This window comes from Rhinoderma darwinii, chromosome 4 (assembly GCF_050947455.1).
Source record: "Rhinoderma darwinii isolate aRhiDar2 chromosome 4, aRhiDar2.hap1, whole genome shotgun sequence".
In the NCBI taxonomy this organism is placed as follows: domain Eukaryota; kingdom Metazoa; phylum Chordata; class Amphibia; order Anura; family Rhinodermatidae; genus Rhinoderma; species Rhinoderma darwinii.
The window spans coordinates 37311312-37333662 of NC_134690.1; the positions used below are offsets into that span (position 1 = coordinate 37311312).

The window sequence follows — 22351 nt, forward strand, 5'->3', positions numbered from 1 at the left end:
CCATCGATAAAATTGTTATTTCATATCCTAGCGATATGCAAAGTTCCAAGATGGGAATAACCCTTTAAACGTCTCCGGAGGTTTTTGAGCTAAAGATAGTTGATACACAAGTAGTGATCGCAATCTGAACTTCCTGTCAGCAATCTCATTGCAGAACACTACAGTCAGCCACCCAATGGCAGTAAACGGCTGATAACAGGGAACAATATTACCAACCTCAATGATTCCCTATGGGACGAAAAGTTGCGTGACAACATTGTTGGAATTTTTGCTCATGAGTAACGCAACGTTTATACCACCACTCGCAGGCGACCTCGTGTCCCTATTAAGCTCTAGCCTAAATGTCTCTGAAGGTTCTGGGAACTGGAGATAAGTGACCAGCACAAGTAGTGATCATTGGGGGACAATGATTCTTTGGGACTTCCTTTTAGCAATCTCATAGAAGAACACTACAGTCAGCCTCCTCACGACGACAAATGGCTGATAACAGGGAACAATAGACAGTACACTCCTGCACAACAATGGTAGATGAGATAGATTACAAGTGTCCATTTGTTCTAAATAAGCTCTAATTGTCCATTTTGTCTACCCAGGAGTGTATGAGCCGGGACACAAGGTGAAAGAACAGTATGTACAGGAGCCGGCTGTAGAAATATATAGCTATAATGTATTCTCAGACGCAGATTGCACTACAATAAAAAATACAGATGCCCTTGAAAGGCGTATGAAAATATGACAAAACGGTGAAAGCGACAGAACGGTGAAACATTTCTATAGAACCGGAATAAACACAAATCCAAAGACTTGAAACTTCTGTCTGAGCAGAGAATTAAATTCAGTGGCGGCAGCGAGGAGGATGGAAATAAAGACTCTCTGCTCACACATCCATTCTGAGCAATCTGCAGATCATTTACAATATTACCAACTGAATGATCACAATTCCCGACACATCCAGCCTGACCATGAATGGAACTTCAGTCTTCAGTAATCGGTCAGTGAATAGAGTTCCAGCTATTTCCGCAATTTATGGCTAAACTGTATCCCTGTGTGCATAGACGCCTGCAATATGGGACCCAACCCGGACATATCCTGAATGTTTCTACACATTTACCAAGATCTATTTCAGTCTCAAGGAAGCAAAAACCTAGAAAATCGTTTATAGAGTTTTGTTGCTTTTACAGTTTTCCAGAAGATTGAACGTTATCACCTTAAATATTTAGACATTAATATAGACAGTGTTTATAGAGCCTGGGATGTACACAGAAATCATAAGGCCTCACGGCAAAACTCAGAATGGGTTAAATGATACAACTCTGGTTGCCTGCGGTCACCATTGGGGGGAGCCCACTGCATATTGATTTATACATCTCACATTGATCTCATTGGGAGAAGTATACATATGTATACAGTGAGCTCCCCCTGCTGGTGGCAGCAGGTAAACAGAATTTTATCATGTAACTCTCACTAAAGCAGTGGGGTGGTCTGCCTCTATGGTAGGTATAATACTGGAATACAGGCATCCTTAAACAGCCCCTGTGCTTTGCTGACAGCGCTGCTCCACATTTCTACTCGTAAAGGGAGGGATTTTGGTAATCAAAAACAATGAGGAAATTGCTGATAATGCAATTAGGGAATTATGAGTTAATAAAGTCAGATCCTTCATTATGAACCTCCATCAATTTACTAGAAAGGAGAGCAGCTCCAAAAAACAAATCTCTCTCTCGGGTACCCAGCACATCTGTGCATTACACGGACAGCCCATTGATTTTCATAGTCTCTGTGTAATGCTTAATTTCTGCTGTGGTGGAGCTGTAGGGGAATTAAACACTCACTGCCAAGTTTGACTGCAGATTACAGCTGATCGCTGGGGGACCTGGTTGTGCATTATAGTACAATTGACCATAGGAACCAGCAGTGTCGGTGTTAGAAACCAGATCCACTGTTCTTGGTGGGCAGCAGAGCCCATCTGGACATTTTGCAGTCTGTAAGTTTAAGTTGAACTTGTAGTGCACTGTGAGCCTCTATTTATAGCTTTTAGTGGGGTAGATAGGTTTCTGTTCCACTGACAGCTAGCATGGGCAGTTGACAGAATCCATTGTCCGTCCGTCTGCTCTGTGGACTGTGATGACAAGAAGGGTGGCATCACCCTCTGGCAGTTTCCCCCTGTTGGTTTACCATTCACAATAACCATAGAACAGGGGGGTGGGAACCGCCTGAGCCGAGCCCATTGTCATGAAGCCGGAGGAATGGGCTGTAGCTGGGCCAGCAGGTGGAACGGTGTGAACCCTCCTGGTCACGAAAAGATTTGACTTTGGGTTTACTCCGGTAAACATAGCTGAAGAAGGTCAGGGCAGGCGGTGGGCATGGATGGTCAAAAACAGGCAGGGCCAGTACACATGAATTCAAACTAGATAGCAGGGATACTAGAAACACAAAGGAACGCAAGGGAACCAAATTGCTCTGGCAATGAGTCAGGTGATGTATTTGAAAATTGGTGCGTGCTGTCCCTTTAAGAATACAAGGGTCAGTGCGCACACTAGGACCCAGTGGAGAGCGGCGGCTAAAGTGGCCAACAGACACCAAGCAGAGAAGCGACACTGCAGAAGACACCAGGGAGTGCCGGCAGCAGGGAGCCTTCCTCTATGGCATATACAGTGCAACCTACTAAATGCTCCTTGTTTAACCCTTTAAGGATATCTTGTAAATATCCCTTTATAAAGTGCTTCTGTTGCATGACAGGGGCTCTTTAAATGTACAGTATTTTCTTTTAGGTACTGGGAAGCAGCAAATGTTTTTTCCATTGTGCCAGCTAATTCGAGCTTAATGAGCACCTTTATTGTCACGGAGACCAGGAGAAAAAATACGAGCAAATATTCTTAAAAGCGAGCAGCCCACCTGTACTCAGGCGATCAATAAATGTATCACTTAGGCTCCAATTTTTATGAAATTATCAGATAACAGCAAGAAAACAAAGTACCATGTTGACGTCTGAAGAGTCTGGTTTTCTTTTTGTGTGAAAATGTCTTATAATATCCTCCGCTGCCCACCATATTGATCTGCGCATTAATAGTGTGTATAGGTGGCAGACTACAAGATGAATAGTGACTCACCGATTGATCTGTAGAGTGAAAATTTCCTTCAACTGTTGCTGGGCATTACTGAGAGAGTTCGACAGACGCCACAACGCAATATAATATTCTCAGACTCATCCTTACTGCACAGTGGAGATTATGCCTCTGGTACCCCTGTCTAAGGCCTCATTTACACGAGCGTGTGCGTTTTGCGCACGCAAAAAAACGCTGCGTTTTGCGTGCGCAAAAGGCAATTGACAGCTCCGTGTGTCATCCGTGTATGATGCGCGGCTGCGTGATTTTCACGCAGCCGCCATCATAGAGATGAGGTAGTCGACGCCCGTCACTGTCCAAGGTGCTGAAAGAGCTAACTGATCGGCAGTAACTCTTTCAGCACCCTCGACAGTGAATGCCGATCACAATCTACACCAACCTGTGAATAAAAAAAGACTTTCACACTTACCATGAACTGCCTGCTTCCTCCAGTCCGGTCTCCCGGCCGTTGCCTTGGTGACGCGTCCCTCTCTTGTCATCCGGCCCCACCTCCCAGGATGACGCGGCAGGCCATGAGACCGCTGCAGCCTGTGATTGGCTGCAGCCTGTGCTTGGCCTGTGATTGGCTGCAGCTGTCACTTGGCCTGAATTGTCATCCCGGGAGGTCGGACTGGAGGAAGAAGCCGGGAGTTATCGGTAAGTCAGAACTTCTTTTTTTTTTTACACGTATATGTATATTGTGATCGAAAGTCACTGTCCATGGTGCTGAAACAGTTTAAGTCTTTCAGCACCGTGGGCAGTGACTGTCTCCTGACGTCGCGTACCCGAACATTTTTTGCCGGGTTCGGTTAAAACGAGTTCGGCCGAACCCGGTGAAGTTCGGTGCGCTCATCTCTAATTTGACACTCCGTTTGGATGTTTGTAACCAGAAAAGCACGTGGTGCTTTTCTGTTTACATTCATCCTTTTGACAGCTCTTGCGTGATTTTCGCGCATGCAACGCAGGACCGTCAGTGTGGCATGCGTTGTTTTCACGCACCCATTGAAGTCAATGGGTGCGTGTTGCGTGAAAAACGCAAGAATATAGAACATGTCGTGAGTTTTACGCAACGCACTCACGCTGCGCAAAATTCACGCATCGTCTAAACAGCCCCATAGACTATTATAGGTGCGTACGACACGCGTGAAAAGCACGCGCGTCGCACGCGCGTATAATACGCTCGTGTAGGGGTATGTTCACACGGCGGGGGTCCGTAACGGCTGAAATTACGGGGATGTTTCAGCCTGAAAACATCCCCGTAATTTCAGCCGTACTGGCATGTGCAGGCGCTTGAACGCCGCGTCAATTACGGCCGTAATTAGCGCTGCTATTCATTGGAGTCAATGAATAGCGTCTCCAATTACGGCCAAAGAAGTGACAGGTCACTTCTTTGACGCGGGCGTCTATTTGCGCGCCGTCATTTGACAGCGGCGCGTAAATATACGCCTCGTGTGAACAGACAAACGTCTGCCCATTGCTTTCAATGGGCAGATGTTTGTCAGCGCTATTGAGGCGCTATTTTCAGACGTAATTCGGGGGAAAAACGCCCGAATTACGTCCGTAAATAGGCCGTGTGAACATACCCTAAATGAGGCCTAATGCATGGGACGCATGCTATGATATTAAAATAATTACTGGAAAATTGGGTCATCGAGCAATGAATGCATCACAAGAGCCCCTATGTCTTAAAGGGGACCAGCACAGACCTGTACATTTATCTCTCAGATTTCCTATTAATATAAAACTAGGTGGCGCAATTGTACCAACTAAACAACTTTTCAAAGTACTGGTCAGAAGGCTAGGAATGATTTGCAACATAAACTACTCTGTGAGACCCCTCATTTAGGAAAGCCAGGAAAGGTCACAAGACGTAAGGTAGGTGCCCTTTGTTTAAAGGGATACAACATCTAGAAATAAATGAGAAAAAAAGAGAGGTGATGCATGACAGGGTGGGTCTTGTTTGCTGTGAATTGCAGTCAAAGCACTAGGGGATGGTTTCGGTTAGAATACAGCCCCAAAAAAAAACAGTAGTCTAAGCCCCGCCTACTTTCCAAAATATATTGATCTCATAGCCTGAGCTCATTTAACTGATTTAAATTTTGAGAAGTAAAGACTTTTACAGTAATCGTAAGTAGGAAAATTTCACTGTCCCATTGCATAATAGAAGCTCGGGTGTGTCTGTCAACAAACTACTTGTCGACTGTTTCTACTAACAACCAGCAGAATTGTAAATGCAGCTCTGAAGTATAATACAGGCTGTAACTCAGGATCAGTACAAGATAAGTAATACAATGTATTTGCAAAGTTACTCAACCTTATATGTAGATCATATCTATACAGTATATAAACTGTAAAATTGTCTTCAAAGGTAGAGATGCCATTTAAACTAACTGCTCCCTGACTTCACTAGGAGGCTAGTCAACAAAAAAAAAAGTACAATTCCAAAAATTAAACATAAATAAGATCTGATAGTTACTAGATTATTAGACTATGAGCATATTTGACGGACTATCAGACTAGCTTGATTATCAAGTACTGGATTAAAGGAATTTCAATGGAAATAGCTTGTAGTGCAATGAGGAACACTGAACAGATTTGGGATTTCATTTGTGCAGTTTACTGTGTTTCTTTAAGATGAAAGTCGTTTTCCAGCTGCATTTTTCCAGAATCTTTGCAATATCCATTGGGATAAAAAGCCCCAAACCGTCCTGTAAATCCTATTAGCTGTGACTGCTTCCTCCCAGGCATCGGGAGCCTCAGTGCACGGAGAACATCCACAGATCAGCGCTCACTAATGACTCCCATTTCAGTGGCATTAGCTCTCTGTTTCGTGAATAATGTCTTGATTGTTTCTCCGAAATTGAAAATCCACAAAGCAGAGACAGAATGTTTGGGATGGAATTCTCATAAGTGCTGATATGATCCCTCGTTAAATATAATTACTGATTTAAGACAGCCCTAAACTGTTCTTTTCAAGGATTATATTGGCCAAATGATTTTAACCATTCGGGTGATTTACATGACGCGTTCTTGCAGCGAGGCAACAGCTGTTTTCCAGTGGATACAGCCACAGCCGCCATGATGCTGCATTATTAAAAAGCTACATGATATCTGGATTTTCATTTTTTTTCGACATTTACCATTTACTATTGGTAAAAAGCTACAAACTTGTGCAACAGAATTAAAGGGAATGTCTACCTTTGAAAACATTTTCTTTTTTTCAGTCGGAATAGGTGCAAAATTCTGTGCTGAGTAATTTCATAATATATCTTTACAGCGGTCGGAGCTCTGTTTTCCTCATACAGAGCTCCTAATCTCCTGCATGGACATACAGTAGAGTTAAATACTCAAATTCTGTCAGCCACTAGGTGGAGCTTGGGAGCTGACAACTAATGAGACATTGAGCTCAACACGCAGTAAGCTCCCAACCCCTCCTAGTGGCGGCTGTAGGCAGTACATTGAGAAAAAACAAGTACTCTGCATACATTTCCTGTACGTTTTTGGAAATACTTACCGTAAATGTATTAGGGAATTGCTAGATATAAGATTTCCTAGCATGATTATTAAAGTGGATCTACCATGGAGTGTCACTTTAAAGAATAAGGTACACAAGAGATTTAAAAAAAAATCATAACCATGCTTTATTTTCTAGACTTTTCTATGACCATCTGATAATTCAGCACCACTCATGATCACTAATTCTGGATTACCTGAATTTTACTGTACTACTGCCTGAGCCAACTGGTGTCACAAATCTGGATTACACAAACTGTTGAATCTTTGGCATTGTCACCCAGACGAGATATGAAGGTGCACGGTGTGTTCACAACGGTCGGATTCAGATGTTGGTGGCACATCGTCACCAATGTCTATGATAAAGCAACCACTTTAATTGGTGTACTGGCCCTTTAAGAACTTTTCTGTTCCATTATATGTACTTCTACTGTAATTGAATTCCTTAAATAAAAATAGATTTGTAAAACTTCATCTGACCTCCGGAGAGAGAGGATCTCTTTAACGTATTGTGGAAACTAATTTATTTATTTTAATTGTTACAAATTGACCGGTACGGTGGGAAAAGTAATGAGAATTCAATAAAAGTGCGCTGTTCTTAGCTTCTCTGGCGCTCATTCCACTGCTCATATTACTTTTATAACAAGTTTTCAGCACGGAGACTGATTAATGAAGCAGAATTCCCTCTTCCACTCACACTATTGAGTCTTCAATATTGACTTTGCTGCTAATTGTTTGCAGTCAATTAATATTTTACCAATTATATTTTATTATCTTATAAGATAACGATGAGAATTTACTTTACAGCATATGAGTTATTACTTCAAATGTTAGGCTCTGTTCACATCTCGTTTTTGCTTTCTGTCTCAGGTATATGTCGGTGGGATCTCCTGACGTATCCCTCCGACGGAAGGCAGCAGTGTACGCCTCTGTACTGCAGTATACGTTGCCAATTCACTCCCATTGTAAAAAAAAAAGTTTACCGCGTGATATATGTTTTATGCATTGTACTGGTTGTCGCTGTGTTTTATGCATTGTACTGGTTGTCGCTGTGTTTTATGCATTGTACTGGTTGTCGCTGTGTTTTATGCATTGTACTGGTTGTCGCTGTGTTTTATGCATTGTACTGGTTGTCGCTGTGTTTTATGCATTGTACTGGTTGTCGCTGTGTTTTATGCATTGTACTGGTTGTCGCTGTGTTTTATACATTGTACTGGGTGTCGCTGTGTTTTATGCATTGTACTGGTTGTCGCTGTGTTTTATGCATTGTACTTTTTGTCGTAGTGTTTTATGCATTGTACTGGTTATCGCTGTGTTTTATACATTGTACTGGTGGTCGCTGTGTTTTATACATTGTACTGGTTGTCGCTGTGTTTTATGCATTGTACTGGTTGTCGCTGTGTTTTATACATTGTACCGGTTGTCGCTATGTTTTATGCATGGTACTGGTTATCGCTGTGTTTTATGCATTGTACTGGTTATCGCTGTGTTTTATGCATTGTACTGGTTGTCGCTGTGTTTTATGCATTGTACTGGTTGTCGCTGTGTTTTATGCATTGTACTGGTTGTCGCTGTGTTTTATGCATTGTACTGGTTGTCGCTGTGTTTTATGCATTGTACTGGTGGTCGCTGTGTTTTATGCATTGTACTGGTTGTCGCTGTGTTTTATGCATTGTGCTGGTTGTCACTATGTTTTATGCATTGTACTGGTTGTTGCTCTATTTTATGCATTGTACTGGTGGTCGCTGTGTTTTATGCATTGTACTGGTTATCGCTGTGTTTTATGCATTGTACTGGTTGTCGCTGTGTTTTATGCATTGTACTGATTGTCGCTGTGTTTTATGCATTGTACTTGTTGTCGCTGTGTTTTATGCATTGTACTGGTTGTCGCTGTGTTTTATGCATTGTACTGGTTGTCGCTGTGTTTTATGCATTGTACTGGTTGTCGCTGTGTTTTATGCATTGTACTGGTTGTCACTGTGTTTTATGCATTGCACTGGTTGTCACTGTGTTTTATGTATTGTACTGGTTGTTGCTCTATTTTATGCATTGTACTGGTTGTTGCTCTATTTTATGCATGGTACTGGTTGTCATTGGTTATTGTACATTGGGCTGATTATCACTATGCTTTGTGCATTGCGAAAATAAATCTATAAAATAATACATGAAATATAGACTATATAAAAATATTCTACAAAATGACATAATAAATGACATAATAAACAAAAAAGCCTAAAAAATTGAATAAATAAATTCAAAGATAAAATATAATTCAGAAAAAGAATAAAATATAAATACATGTAAATAAATAAAACACAGCAGGACAGCTTCACAAAGTTTAAGGATTCATTTTGTGCCTGAAAAATGTTTTTAGTTGAAACTGTAAAAAAAAAAAATCAAAAAAATCTGACGCTATATTACTAGTACAGAGTGTTCAAATATTTCCTTTATTATGTAGAAGAATGATTTTCACCTCCAGAATAAGTCTTGGAAAGGTGGAATATTCAGCAGCACATCCAGGGGAAAGAGCCGCCAAGAACAAGATGGCTGACGGGGGACGCTGAGCTCTTGAGGTGTTGGATGTTATACAGACTCTTGACCCTCCATCTTATTATAAAGTGCAAGTTTGTAAGAAAATGAATGCCACAGATTGTGTTTTTCTCCTACACGGATGAACGGCCAAGCCTTTTATTACTGCCTGTTTGCTTTGGGTTTGGCTCATTTCAATATTCACAATCGAAGAGGGCCAAGGAACTGAGGAAAACTTCAGCCAAGCTCGTGTTGGCGAGCCAGCCAGAACTCCGTTGCTCACCAGTAGGTGTCACTTGGATGTTGCACTGACCATGAACAAAGTCAATGGGACAACCAGAGGCTGCTTGATTTACCATCTAGAATGAGATTTCACCCATGATAGGACACGGCTGCCGGGATGGAATTGGCAATTGTTTAAGTGAAAAAGACTTGCTGATCTTAAAAACATAACTTGAGACTGTAATTGTCAGAGAAGTTTTTCCTCTTTTTATTACGGGAGCTGTTTTTGAAGGCCAAGAACATTCAAAAAGTGTCTTAATAATTTTCCTCTTATAGTTCAACAGCTCGTCTATAAATAATAGAACAGATGCATTGTATTTGAATTGTAAATGAACTTTGTCACTATGTAATGTCTGATATTGTTTGTTTCATGTTCCCTCTAAATTGTAAAGTGCTGCGGAATATGTTGGCACTATATAAATAAAGATTATTATTATTATTATTATTATGCACTAACTATTAGTACTACTTGTATTGTAAACAGAGGATACACAGATGTAGCAGTGCTGATTTAGTAATAGTTACAATGTGGGGACTGTAAGTAAACGAGCTATATGATCTTAAAAGTTACATCTGGTATAAAGAGCTTGATAGGGAATTCTGAGTTATCTCATTCAGGACCCTCATCTATTAACCAGAGCGGCTGCTAAGATAGTCTCTCGTTCTGGAGGACCCGGCATGTCCATCTATTACCTGGATAGCCTATTGATATCAATGAGCAGACTATTCTGCTTCATTTCTCCTGTGGTGGCGCTGCAGGAGAATTTAACACTTGCTGCCAGATTCCGCCATGCCAATTACAGCTGATGGCTTACTTTCCCCATATTTATAAGTTTTTCTGATGAATAAAAAAGTGAAAACTAGATATTACGTAGAAGTCAGATGTTCCAACAAATACAAGATCTTTCTATAAACATGAATGCTTGGGAATAGTGGGAAGAGGGGGAGTGCTGCCAAACAACTCTAGAGATGGCTTATCTGATCCGCTGAAGATGTACAAAAACGTTGGTCAGCATAAGCGGTCTAAGGATGCCCACAGACATAGAGACTACCAATGCGGGTTTACCATAGGATGTCACCTTCTAAGAGTTGTGTCAAAGGAATCCCATTCAGCCAACCTGTCTCTGGCTTAGCTATTAACCAGAGTCATGTGTCAAGGCTCTATAAAGGGTCGGACATTGACTTACAGGGTAGTCACCTGAAGAGGCTATGTTCACATGGCTTCGCAAAATACGTCTGAAAATACGGAGCTGTTTTCAGGCAAAAACAGCTCCTGATTTTCAGACGTTTTTGTAGCAACTCACATTTTTTGCGGCGTATTTTACGGCCGTTATTGGAGCTGTTTTTAATGGAGTCAATGAAAAACGGCTCCAAAAACGTCCCAAGAAGTGACATGCACTTCTTTTTCGCGGGCGTTTTTTATGCGCCGTATTTTGACAGTGACGCGTAAAATTACACCCCGTGGGAACAGAACACTGTAAAGATGTAAAGATGTTTGTAGGCGTATTAGGGGCGTTTTTTCAGGCGTAAAACGCCAGAAATACGTCTGAAAACAGTGCGTGCGAACATACCCTAAAGGTGGCACTAAAGGGGCAGTGCTCTTCCTTCTGGAAGAGAGAGATTTTTGCATACATGTTTCCCGGGAGCATTGACCTTAAAAACTCCCTATCAGCTGGATCTCCACAAGGAGAATTAGTGCCTTCAAAAAGCAGCATCAAAGGCATCTTACTCACCCGATTGTATACTGATGAGGAGCAACAACTCTGAAACAATGTTGTCTACAGATGAGTGGACGTGGTTTGGATATTAATCTAAGTAATATTTCAAGACCCTATAAAAGGTTAGTCATCTATAGGTGGCACTAGATATACAGTTAATTCCTTCTTGAGGGAAGCTATTTTGCATACCTTTTTCCCAGGAAGCATTGCTCTTAAGATTCCCTACCAGCTGGATCTCCACATGGAGAATCAGTACCTTCAAAGACCTGCTTCAAAGGCATCAGCCAACCAGGGCTCTACTCTGTACTGATGATGAGTAACAACTCCAGAACAGTGCTGTTTATGGATGAGTGTTTCTGGTTTGGCTATTACCCCGAATCATGTGTCAATGCTCTAAAAAGGGTAATCAGCTATAGATGGCATTAGAGAGACAGTTTTTTCCTTCCAGAGGACAGCTGTTGCATACTTTTCCAACCAGTAATTTTGTCAAGGTTTTGCTCTGCTGGAACTTCTATCTGTCAACTATGAGGGACGTTATTGGGAAATGGAAATATTTAGGATCATCAGCAGCTCAGCCATGAAGCAGAAGGCTACATAAGCTGACAGGACAGAACCAACAAGTGCTGAAAGTGTAGTCAGGAATTAATTTGTATCTTCTCAATTGCAGTGTTTACCAATGTTAGAACAGAACTTGTTCATCGGGAGCAGAATGGATCGAGTTTCCTTGACTAAGTGGCCAGATACAAGCTTAAGATCATCATGTATAATGGTGTGTATTGGTTGGAGAGGTGTACAGCACACCATCAGGGCACTCAAAAACAACGGAGATGTTTTTTTCTGGAACATCAACACCTTGAGGTCTGATATTTGACAGATTCCAGTAGGACACGTCCTGCACGACTGTCTCTTGCCAATTGTAACGTTTTTTGGATGATAAATAATGGTCCGGGGCTATTGTTCATGGCTTTGGTTGAGCCAAATCTGAATGCTACAAATATAAAATGAAATTTCAGAGAATCGTTGGCTTGCATGTTTGAGACAACACTTTGGAAAAGACTAGAAGATCTGTTCCTGTGCATGGTCCATAATAATGGCTTCCTGAAGAACCGAGACCTAACCTCTATTGGGATGAATGCTGACTCAGGTCTTCTTGCCCAAAAAGAATATCCGACCCACTAACACTTTTGTGATTGAATGGACATTCAACAAGTGGAAAACCTTACTAGAAGAGTAGAGCTTTTCGAGCAACAACGGAAATCAGCTCCATGAGGGCTTCAGAAATAACAAAATCTGTATATTTCTAATAAAAATTAATTAAAATGCAATTAATCCATGGTAGTAGCTCTTAATATCCTGTCCACCTTAGTAGGGTTGCCGCTATGCTCCATAAAATTAGAAGTTTGAGCATCCTCTTCACCATCACTTAACAAGCAGGCCGGGTGCAACGATCCTCTGTGCGAATTTCCTCCAGTAATTGCCTTGTGGCATAATTTTGTTCAGAATGTCAATTTTATGGCCATGGGCACATCAAAAAGTCAGATTAGAAAATCCAATTAACCCCCCCTTTTTACTCTGTAAAAATATTTGATCTCAAAGAATAAACCAGATGGGACGTATAATATTAGTCTGTTTTTTCCTGCGCTGTCTCTGCTCATAAATCACCGCACAGATAACTGCAGATTAATTATAACTTCAAGCCTTGCAAATCCCATCAGAACGGTTTACAGGGTCCCTGTTGAGTAATGCAAAGATATCGAAACCGGGGCTCAGTGGGATATTATGTAAAAAACGCCCTAATTGGGCCGACTTTAACTCCTTTGCAGCCTCTTATTGGGGCCTTGAGGACCCGGCGGGAGATCATAAGAACAAATTCACACAGTAACCCAAAGTTTTGATATTAACTAATTAAAATGTTCATTACTGCACAGATGGAACATCTAAATTTGCCGGATCTCCACAAATAATATACTGTGGTGGGTTGAGATATTTATGGATACGCTAAATCTGTCGCAAAGAAGTCATTTTTAACAAACACAGATTAACTATTTGCTGCATTCTCTAACCTCAGCAAACAGGAATGCCCTAAAGGGGTGGGGCTTCAGAAAGGGGTGTGGCTTGTAAAAAATGGACATAGGCTGTGGTCTATTTTTCCAAACTTTTTCTGTTGGCCAAATACTGGCATCATGCCATAAGTACTATTCTTAAAGGGGTTGTCTATGTTTGATAGGACACCTGTTGCCCACACAAGATGCACTCTATTACCCTGGTGTCTCATCAAGCAAAGGTTGGACGCCCATCGATTTTGGATTTTACCGTTGCCATAAGATAATGAGTCATTGCACCTGATGCATTAAATTATCATAGGACGATTTTTCTTTCTTAATTAATTTTATTAGCCTGCGATCTTGTTTTTTTTGTGAATCACAAAAAAGGGCTCAAGACTGCAGCCAATTGCAAACCTTCTCTGAAGGGAGGATAGGCCTATAGCCATTTTCTAACCCTCAGAGTTACACATCCCTCAGGGCTCAAAGTCTTGGGAAGCTGAGGTTGCAAGTTGGCAAGGAACCTACGGAACTGCCCACAGCCGTAAACCATTGGGAGTGACAATCCATAAGGGCAGTGCCCCCTGAAAAGTCCTTGTGACACAAACCGTCATTTCATACAACTACACAGACCCCCCCTCCATAAGATATGTCCTTGAAAATTAACTGTTTGGTCGTTTTGGATGCATATTTATTAGTTTTCAGTAAACTGGATAACATTCAGTAAAATCTCAAATTATTGGACGAAATACATTGAAGAAACTCTTTTACCTTTCAACATGGTCGACATTGCCAGCTACACCAAGGCCACCAATTGTATAGATTTTGCCATCAAATACCAGGCTGTTGTGCCGACACCTTGGAACGATCATCCTGGAAACCAGATTCCAGTTATCAAGTAAAGACATATAGCACCAGACGTCTGCAAGTGTGACCCCGGCCTCCATACCCCCTAAAGGATACCAAGAAAGAGGTTATTGAATAGAGGACATGCAATTGACATTCTTTGGAATCCAATAGAAATAACGAGATAATATAATTCTGTGTAAAGCCTAAGCCAGTTTGTTTTCTAGGTCGGGCTCCTGTACAAAGTCTGGTGGAATCCCTATCTATCCCACACACCACAACAGGACATATACATTGGACCAGACACACAGAAAATATGGGTAGGAAGAAAGTGAATGTACTCAAGTATAGCCTGCGCCCCCGGGTCCAGAAGCTTCAATCCAAGCCTCTATACATGTGTATAACTGTGCGTGATGTGTGTTTTCTATTTTATTAAATAATTGTGTATATGAAGAGGAACAATATCATTGGTTCCTACACGTACCAATTTAAAGCTCATTTGGGAATTGGACCATATAGGGGACAATATGAAGTGTTTCTTGTGTTGACTAGGCAGAGGATCGGCCCATGCTGGGATATATAACATGATCTTCCGACTATCACAAATGCTCAATATAGCATTCAGGGGTTTTCTGACATGTAAGTAAGTCTCTGGCTGATGACTTGATCCTTCTCTACTCTTATAGAAGAAGGAAAGATCAGAGCCCGTCTCGTATACGAGTATATTATAGATAGTCCAGGGATTGGATAATTCCTCACTGCTCTTACTGTATGAGAAAAGTTGGTTAAAACGAAGATTAAATGTTAATGAAAGTCTATAGAATACCGGTTTTCTCCATGATCTGTCCACTAGATCGGGGTGTTCTATCACTGTCTGTTCTTTAACAAAGGCAGGGAATGTGTTCCCCTATATCTACATTTTAAAACATATGAAACATATGAAATGACCAATTTGGGTGTTGCTAGATTTTCATATCTGAAGAAACCAAGTGTACACAACACTGATAGCCACTGAGACAATGTGCAATGAACAGCTATGAGATAAAGGAATGATCAATTTTATTGCATTCATATTTTGTGATCATTTCAAGCACTTCTGATGGCCACACTTGCTTGTTGCTGATCCTATTCATGGGCCTGATCTTTGGATTAAGCTGCCAAACCATGCCACAATAGATCCATGTGTGGCCAACTGAGCTTTTTCAATTAAAAAATGGTTAGGAGCAAGCTGGCCCGTCATAAGGTTGACTACCTACACCCAGTCACTATAACTTCTCTGTTCTAGGCACAAATCAAGTGCATGCCACCATGTCCACTAAAGATGTGTATGGCTTCACTTGTAAAAAGTTTGTCTACTTATCAACAAAAATGGATATTTGTCTTTACTACTCTCAATTTACGTTGTCCATTCGGCGGTCCAGTTTCAACTCAATGGCACAGCCCACCAGTGCCCTAAACATTCCCAACAACGTCTAGAGATCCTTGTAGGACATCACGTCATCTGCATCCAATGGACGGGAAGCAGCAAGAGTTAATAAGCACTAACCCAATGTAAGAAGGAAAATGTACTTATACAAAAAGTGAAGCTTAGATCCCTAAGTGCAGCCTGCCTGGAGCAAGTCATGGATGCCTCCGACTCGATGCCACTGAGAATAAGCCTGCCTAAAGCTTTCTCTAGCTAGCGTTGGATCCTGTGGAGCTTATTAGCATTTCTTATTTTACAAATGCTTCCTCGCTGTCTGAGCTGAGTCTAATGCACAGAATTAATATGGGCAGATCCTCATTAAGAAGCTCGAGCAATAGAATTTAATTAGCCTGCAGACAAATACACACAAACTCCCCCCCCCCCCAAAAAAAAACACACGCGTCCTAAACAAGTCTTACGATTATCCTCCGCAAAGTGTATTTTCTTGCTTGGCTGGTCTATACATCAGCCAGTTGACCAATAGGCAGGGGAATGTGTTTGGAAGGATAAATAATGCAATGTAATGACTGATCCTAGTATTAAATCTGTATTGAAGCTCAGGATAAAGTTTAATACCATCTGCACTGTGGTCCCTACTGACCTACATGAAGAAATAAAGACTTAAAGGCTTGTTCATCAAGGGCTCATCTCGCACAAGACAAGATATCAATGAACAAGAGCAGACACTCTGATGAATACAATAACATAATAAGATTTTATCAGGCATATAAACATAAAGCTTTCATGAGCGGACCCCCTATGTGGTAGGGATCGCAATACTCAACATAAAACCCATAGAATACATTACAATTTAATGTCTATCCTGATGGAGCAGCTTGAGAGGTTGGAAGACATGGAGATAATCCAGAATGAGACATTACATTTTAAATAGTATCTATTATCTCCAATAGGGTACTAGGGTTTATCAAAAAAACATCACGCCGTTAATAAATACAACTATTTTAGTAAATACATGTTATTCGATTTTTTTTGTTTGGTTCCAATATATAAATGACCTGGGTCTGAACTTCTGGGTTTGGTAATTCCCGTCATCCCATGCGCCCTCCCATAATCTCCATCGGCAGCCTACAGGATCAGAATGCGGGATTGCACGTTCCGTCTAAAAGAGCGCTAACTACTGTATTAATATTACCAATTAGTATTATCTATAGTACAGAGACTCCATTAATGTATTACATGGACGCCCATGCATTTGAATGGGTGCCATGTAATGCCATATATTTAATGCACTGGCCACTGGAGATAACAGCTGATCACTGAGGGGTTTTAGCCGTCGGACCTGTGGCAGTCAACTAATTGCAGTGAACGCTAATATTCAGCGTCCTCTACCATATTGTATCTCAGAGGGTTCCAGGATGCTAAAATATCACATTTTATTGGCAGATCCTAACACTGGAGATCTGATGGTCACTGGTGGTTAGTAGTAATTTTCTTTCTAGAAGTAAGAAAATTGGGGCTTTTCTGTGTTATAGAGTGAATAAATGGATTTTCTTGACTTTGCCGTGTCTCTACATAAAGTCCCACTGATCAGTTCTCTAGCAAAAGTCCCTACATCTAAGTCTCTATATCTAAGCTTTCTTGACTTGTCTTTGTTGGATCTAGTTGTTATCACACCTGAATTTTCAGGCTTTGAGTAGATACAGTCTATAAACTGCCCGTAGACATTGGACATTAGAATTTGTTGCCAATGTTTTTCAGAGCTGCTAGACCTACGCCAATGGTTGTAAAAAACAAATGGTTTCCTGTCCAATTCTACTGTTTCCCTTGATATGAAACATTTCAGAGTCTTGTAGCTGCTGTAGTGGTTTTCCAGAAAGATGGTCACAGGTACCTACTAAAGTACTAGCTATCTTAAATGCTATGTTCAAGAATATTTGTGAGAATTAGATGTATGAATTCTCTAAAACAATGTTCAAGGTAGTGCTTGATCTTTAACGGGGTTGTCCAGTTTAGAAAACCCATTTTCATATACACTAATAGAGAATTTTGGGTTACTAGAACGGGGTCCTTTGTTAAGGATCCTCATCTCTTGTCTAGTAAAGAGTGGCTACAAAGAGTGTCTCTCGCTCTGGAGGACCTGTCCTGTTCTGCATTACACATACAGACAACCCATTAATATGAATGGACACTGTGTAATGCCTAATTTCCCCTGTGGTGGCACCGCTGGGAAACTGAACACTTACTACGGGTATTCTCACAGTTAACAGCTAGGGGGGACACTTTTTGACCTGCTTATTGTTAAGTAGGGATTTCCACAGCAGAGAACCCCTTGAACAGAACGAGTAATGCATTTGTGGGCTAAATTTATCATTGAAATGTTATGGCACAGAATATTAGAAGAAAGAGATCTTACCTGACAGATAGATGTTGTCACCCGCACTCACAACACTGAAAAATTCACGGTCATAGAAGGGTAGGCTCGCCAGTGGATACCATTTATTGATTTGTGGATTTAAACAAGTGACAGCTGTCAGTGTCCTCTGATTCATTCCTATCATTTGCCGACCCCCAACTAGGACAATCACTTCAGCAACACCTGCATAGAAGAGGAAGAATACATCAAGCTGCAGTTCTAATAAAATTAGGATATTTGTTGTATGACAAGCATATCCGTGTTTTTTTGTTCTAGATCTCCAAGCAAGAGTTGTAACATTTAAATAATAGCAACAGCAGGGGAGGAGTGTGCTGATCATGCAGAAAGTGACCTGTCCATTCATGCGATTATGTTAGTGAGGATACGACTGCATGTGAAAAGAACGATGCCATAGGCATGGAGTGATCATAGTGTCACTAACCAAGTCATGGGAACGATGACAGCAGCAGGAGAAGAGGGTGCTGATTATGTGGGAGGCACTGACCTGTCCATTTATGTGATTCAGTTAGTAAGGACATGGATGCATGATATGAACGACAATTAGACTATGGGAATGATGACAGCAGCAGGCAAACAAAGACCTCCAGATATGATCAAGGGAACCAGTGGCCTCTCATACATTGAAGGGAATAGACTCAGGTGGGAAGCCAAAGACAGAAAGTTAGATAAGGAACAGAGTCTCTCGACTGCACATATCCCAGTGATGCATCTTTTAAGCTGATTTTGCAAGGTGTACTATCCTACAATATTGGTGCTATGTGTTACATAACTACTTAACATCATCTTCTCAAAATGTAAAAGAAACACTTTAAAGGGATTGTCCATTTTGGAAATCCATCATCAAAGGACTTTATGAGAACATTGTTCAAGCAAAAGCTGAGACCCTGACACATCTCTTCAGATAACCAGTGATAAACCCCAGACTAGTCTGTCCACTGATAAGTTAAAAAGGAATACTCCGGATAAACCTATGATGAATAGGTCCATGTCTAGTGTTCTAGTGACTGATTAATTCCTTCCAAAAGCTAGTCATGCCTTTCTTCAGCCTCTCGCAAGACCCGCACAAAGTACAAGATGAACCAATACCAAGTATAGATATTCACAAATAAATGACTCATCTATTACGTTCTAGCTCCCAAAACACTCTCTATGTCCTCCACGTGGTTGTCTTCTCCTGTGTAGACCACAGATTCAATGCCTCACCTCATGTCTAGCTCAAAGCCCTTCTGTTCACTAGACTTAAGTTCAACCAACCTAACATGGACAATCAAGAACAGTCATTTCAACCACCATTTCCATTACCTGCTGATAGTCTTGGCCTTGTGCGTGGAGTTTGCATCTCTTGTCGGGCGTGAGGAAGCATGTGATATCTCTTCGCCTCATTGACTAAATCCCGGCAAGCCTCTGATGACTTTATCAGCTCCTCATTGTCAACAACATTGAGCAGATAGCTTGGATGGATGAAGGGAAGGCGGACAACGGCCAACAATTCAGCAGAATGCTGCAAAAGAAGATTCCACATAACATGTTCAGTGTCAAACTTTATCTGAGATAGCAGCTCCATTCCTCTTTTCGTTGTGCAACAAAGAATCTGTTACGGTACAAAGGACTTGGAATTGAATGGTCTCGAATGTAGGAACTGCACAGCAGGTTTACTAACATGTATTCAAAGCGGATGTGATCTTATGTCATTCATATTACAAGTACAAATACATTCAGTTTTAACAAAAGGTTCAATGAAAAACCACGAGAATATAGCAACTGTATGGAGTCGTCTGTGATCTTTAAGGAAAGCGGAGCAGAACAGACGTTTTGGTAGTCAAAGTTGGACTCTTGTTTAACTCGCTTCCACATGAACATTTCCAAGATTTCTTTTTTTTATGCAAATTGAAATGTGAAAATTGGACTTCAATGAGTGTGACACATAAATAGGTAAGGAAATACAGTATATCTATATGTTCTTCAGAGTATAAAGCTCCCTTTGTAAGATGATGAGATGAACCCAAGTTTCCATGGAAAAAAGGAAACTAGATTTAAGACCAAATCGAACTCTTCACTACTCATTATTGCCACACAGTCACTTCCGGTCGTACTAGCCGGCCATTAGCACATGTTATATTGGTCACTCTCACAGTTACAAGCACTAGCTACAGTACAAATGACCAATAATAAAGTTATTGTTATTCAGTGTAGTGACACATGTAAACGAATAATATTCCTATAGCAATGAATGAAGAGAGAGAGAGGGAGAGAGGGAGAAAAACCTAGATAGATAGAGAGGGAGAAAAATCTAGATAGATAGAGAGAGAGGGAGAAAAACCTAGATAGATAGAGAGAGAGGGAGAAAAACCTAGATAGATAGAGAGAGAGGGAGAAAAACCTAGATAGATAGAGAGAGAGGGAGAAAAAACTAGATAGATAGATAGATAGATAGATAGATAGATAGATAGATAGATAGATAGATAGATAGATAGATAGATAGATAGAGAGAGAGAGAGAGATAGATAGATAGATAGATAGATAGATAGATAGATAGATAGATAGATAGATAGATAGATAGATAGATAGATAGATAGATAGATAGATAGATAGATAGATAGATAATGTAGATTAGATAGATAGAAATATTTTATGTTATTTTATAAATGGTGTCTCTCGACTGCTTAGGATCACTCATAATCTCATTGTATTCACCAGATCCTGGCAGTAAGTTTTGGAATCATGAGGAGGAAAATATGCTGTGCAGTGAAATTAGTTTGAAGGAAATACAATGAAGATCGATGACTTTGAGAATCCAACCCAAGACCCCAGAGCTACGAAGCCCAACTGGGTCAATACGTTCTCCAAGTGTGGTATCAGATCGGTGTCAGACGAGCAGGTTCTGTAGTCAGAATATTAATGCTAAGGAAACCTGTGCTCTGTACGACTGTATATACTGTATACTTCCTTCCAGAGTAGATACTGGAGAAAGCTTTCATAGGTGGCGGTCCTGCCTCTGGGACCCACATCTTTTGGAAGAACAGGGGTCTAAGTGAGACAGCCGGCGTTGGACACATTAGTCAAATTTGAGGTTATATAAATCAATCCACATAATATACAGGCCTGATTCTCTGAACAGCACATAAACAGCGGGATCAAACTTCTGCAATAAGTTTTCTTTCGAATATATTTTCTGCTCTAGTTTATTATTCCACACAATCCCCTTAGTATCCAATTGAACAATAATAGCTACAACAAGATGCAAATTAATCTAATTTCACAGGCAGAACCATTATAACAAGGACGCATTTCTTGAAAAGAAGAATATTCTCTCTATTCAGAACGCACTTCCATAACCCTCGGGAGCATATGGCAATCTCCAAGGCTTATTTTGTAATAAAGAGACACAGATAACCTTTGGATCGGGGAGGCTGTCTATTGCACTACATTGTGAAAATCAGCCAGTCACAAAGACATTGTAAAATGTTATGCGATGAATGCAAATCTGTACAGCAAACTATAAAATAGTAGACGTGTAGATGAATACAATTCAAGAGAACAGAAAATAGGGATATGCTATACATTATCTGTACCAGAAAAACAACAGAATAAGGAACATTGATGTGCAGCTCTTAAAGGGACCATCTGTGATTTACTATGACTGATGGGACTCATGGGTCCAACTTCTCCAATTTTTAAAAGGGTTGTCCACTTTGGAAAATCCTTTTTTGTTAGACAATCAGATGATCCCAGGGTGTCCCACTGCTGAAATCCACATAGTTCTACTGTAATCTATGTTGGAACCAAGCAGTAAGTATTCTATTTCCCTGCAGCACTTCTACAGGTGAAAGAAAGTATTACACAGTTCCTGTTAAAATTAATGGGCTGTCTGTGGTATGCATGGAAAATCCAGGTCCTCCAGAGTGAGAGATGCTCTTTATAACCATTCTTTGGGTCATGAATGGAGCACCCCCTTAACCGTGTTTAATCTGACTTCCATTATTTGTAAATCGGACAACCCCGATAAGTGGAGTAGCAGGGAGAGGAAAATGTGAGCCTGGCGTTGGATGCCAGAGGTGGACACGAATAAGCCAATGTGCCTTGGCCAGGGTCAGGGGTGGACTGGTCTACCAGAGGATCCTCCCATAGGCCCAGGCTCTGACACTATAATGGGCCTCAAAGGTCCGGCAGAAGGAACCCCAATTTTTATCTGACTTTGGAGCTAATCACTTACCACTAGGGTCTATTTTTTATGGATTGATTCACAAAAAACCTATTAGATATTAGATGTCCTGCAGAGAGATACACTTGTTCCATATAGATTGATGGTGGGCCCCAAGGATCATTTCCTCTGGTTTGATACCCCAGCCCATTCCTTGCCAGGGTACTTAGATATAGGGCAAGTAAAAGCTGTAACATTCCCTAATATTGGCTGAACACAATCTAGGATTCTCTGGCCCTAGCGGAAGACAGTCACT

At 40.9% G+C, this 22351-nt stretch overlaps 1 protein-coding gene across 3 annotated transcripts in view; it reads right to left on the bottom strand.

The window, feature by feature from the left end:
* Nucleotides 1-22351, bottom strand: part of KLHL29 (kelch like family member 29) — an 850651-nt gene that overhangs the window by 82802 nt on the left and 745498 nt on the right. For all 3 annotated transcript variants that reach the window (XM_075861037.1, XM_075861036.1, XM_075861038.1), the window contains exons 10-12: nt 19197-19395; nt 17874-18056; nt 13960-14140 (exon numbers count right to left, since the gene is read on the bottom strand). In XM_075861037.1, coding sequence (XP_075717152.1) covers nt 13960-14140; nt 17874-18056; nt 19197-19395 — 563 coding nt within the window. The remainder of the gene's footprint in view (nt 1-13959; nt 14141-17873; nt 18057-19196; nt 19396-22351) is intronic.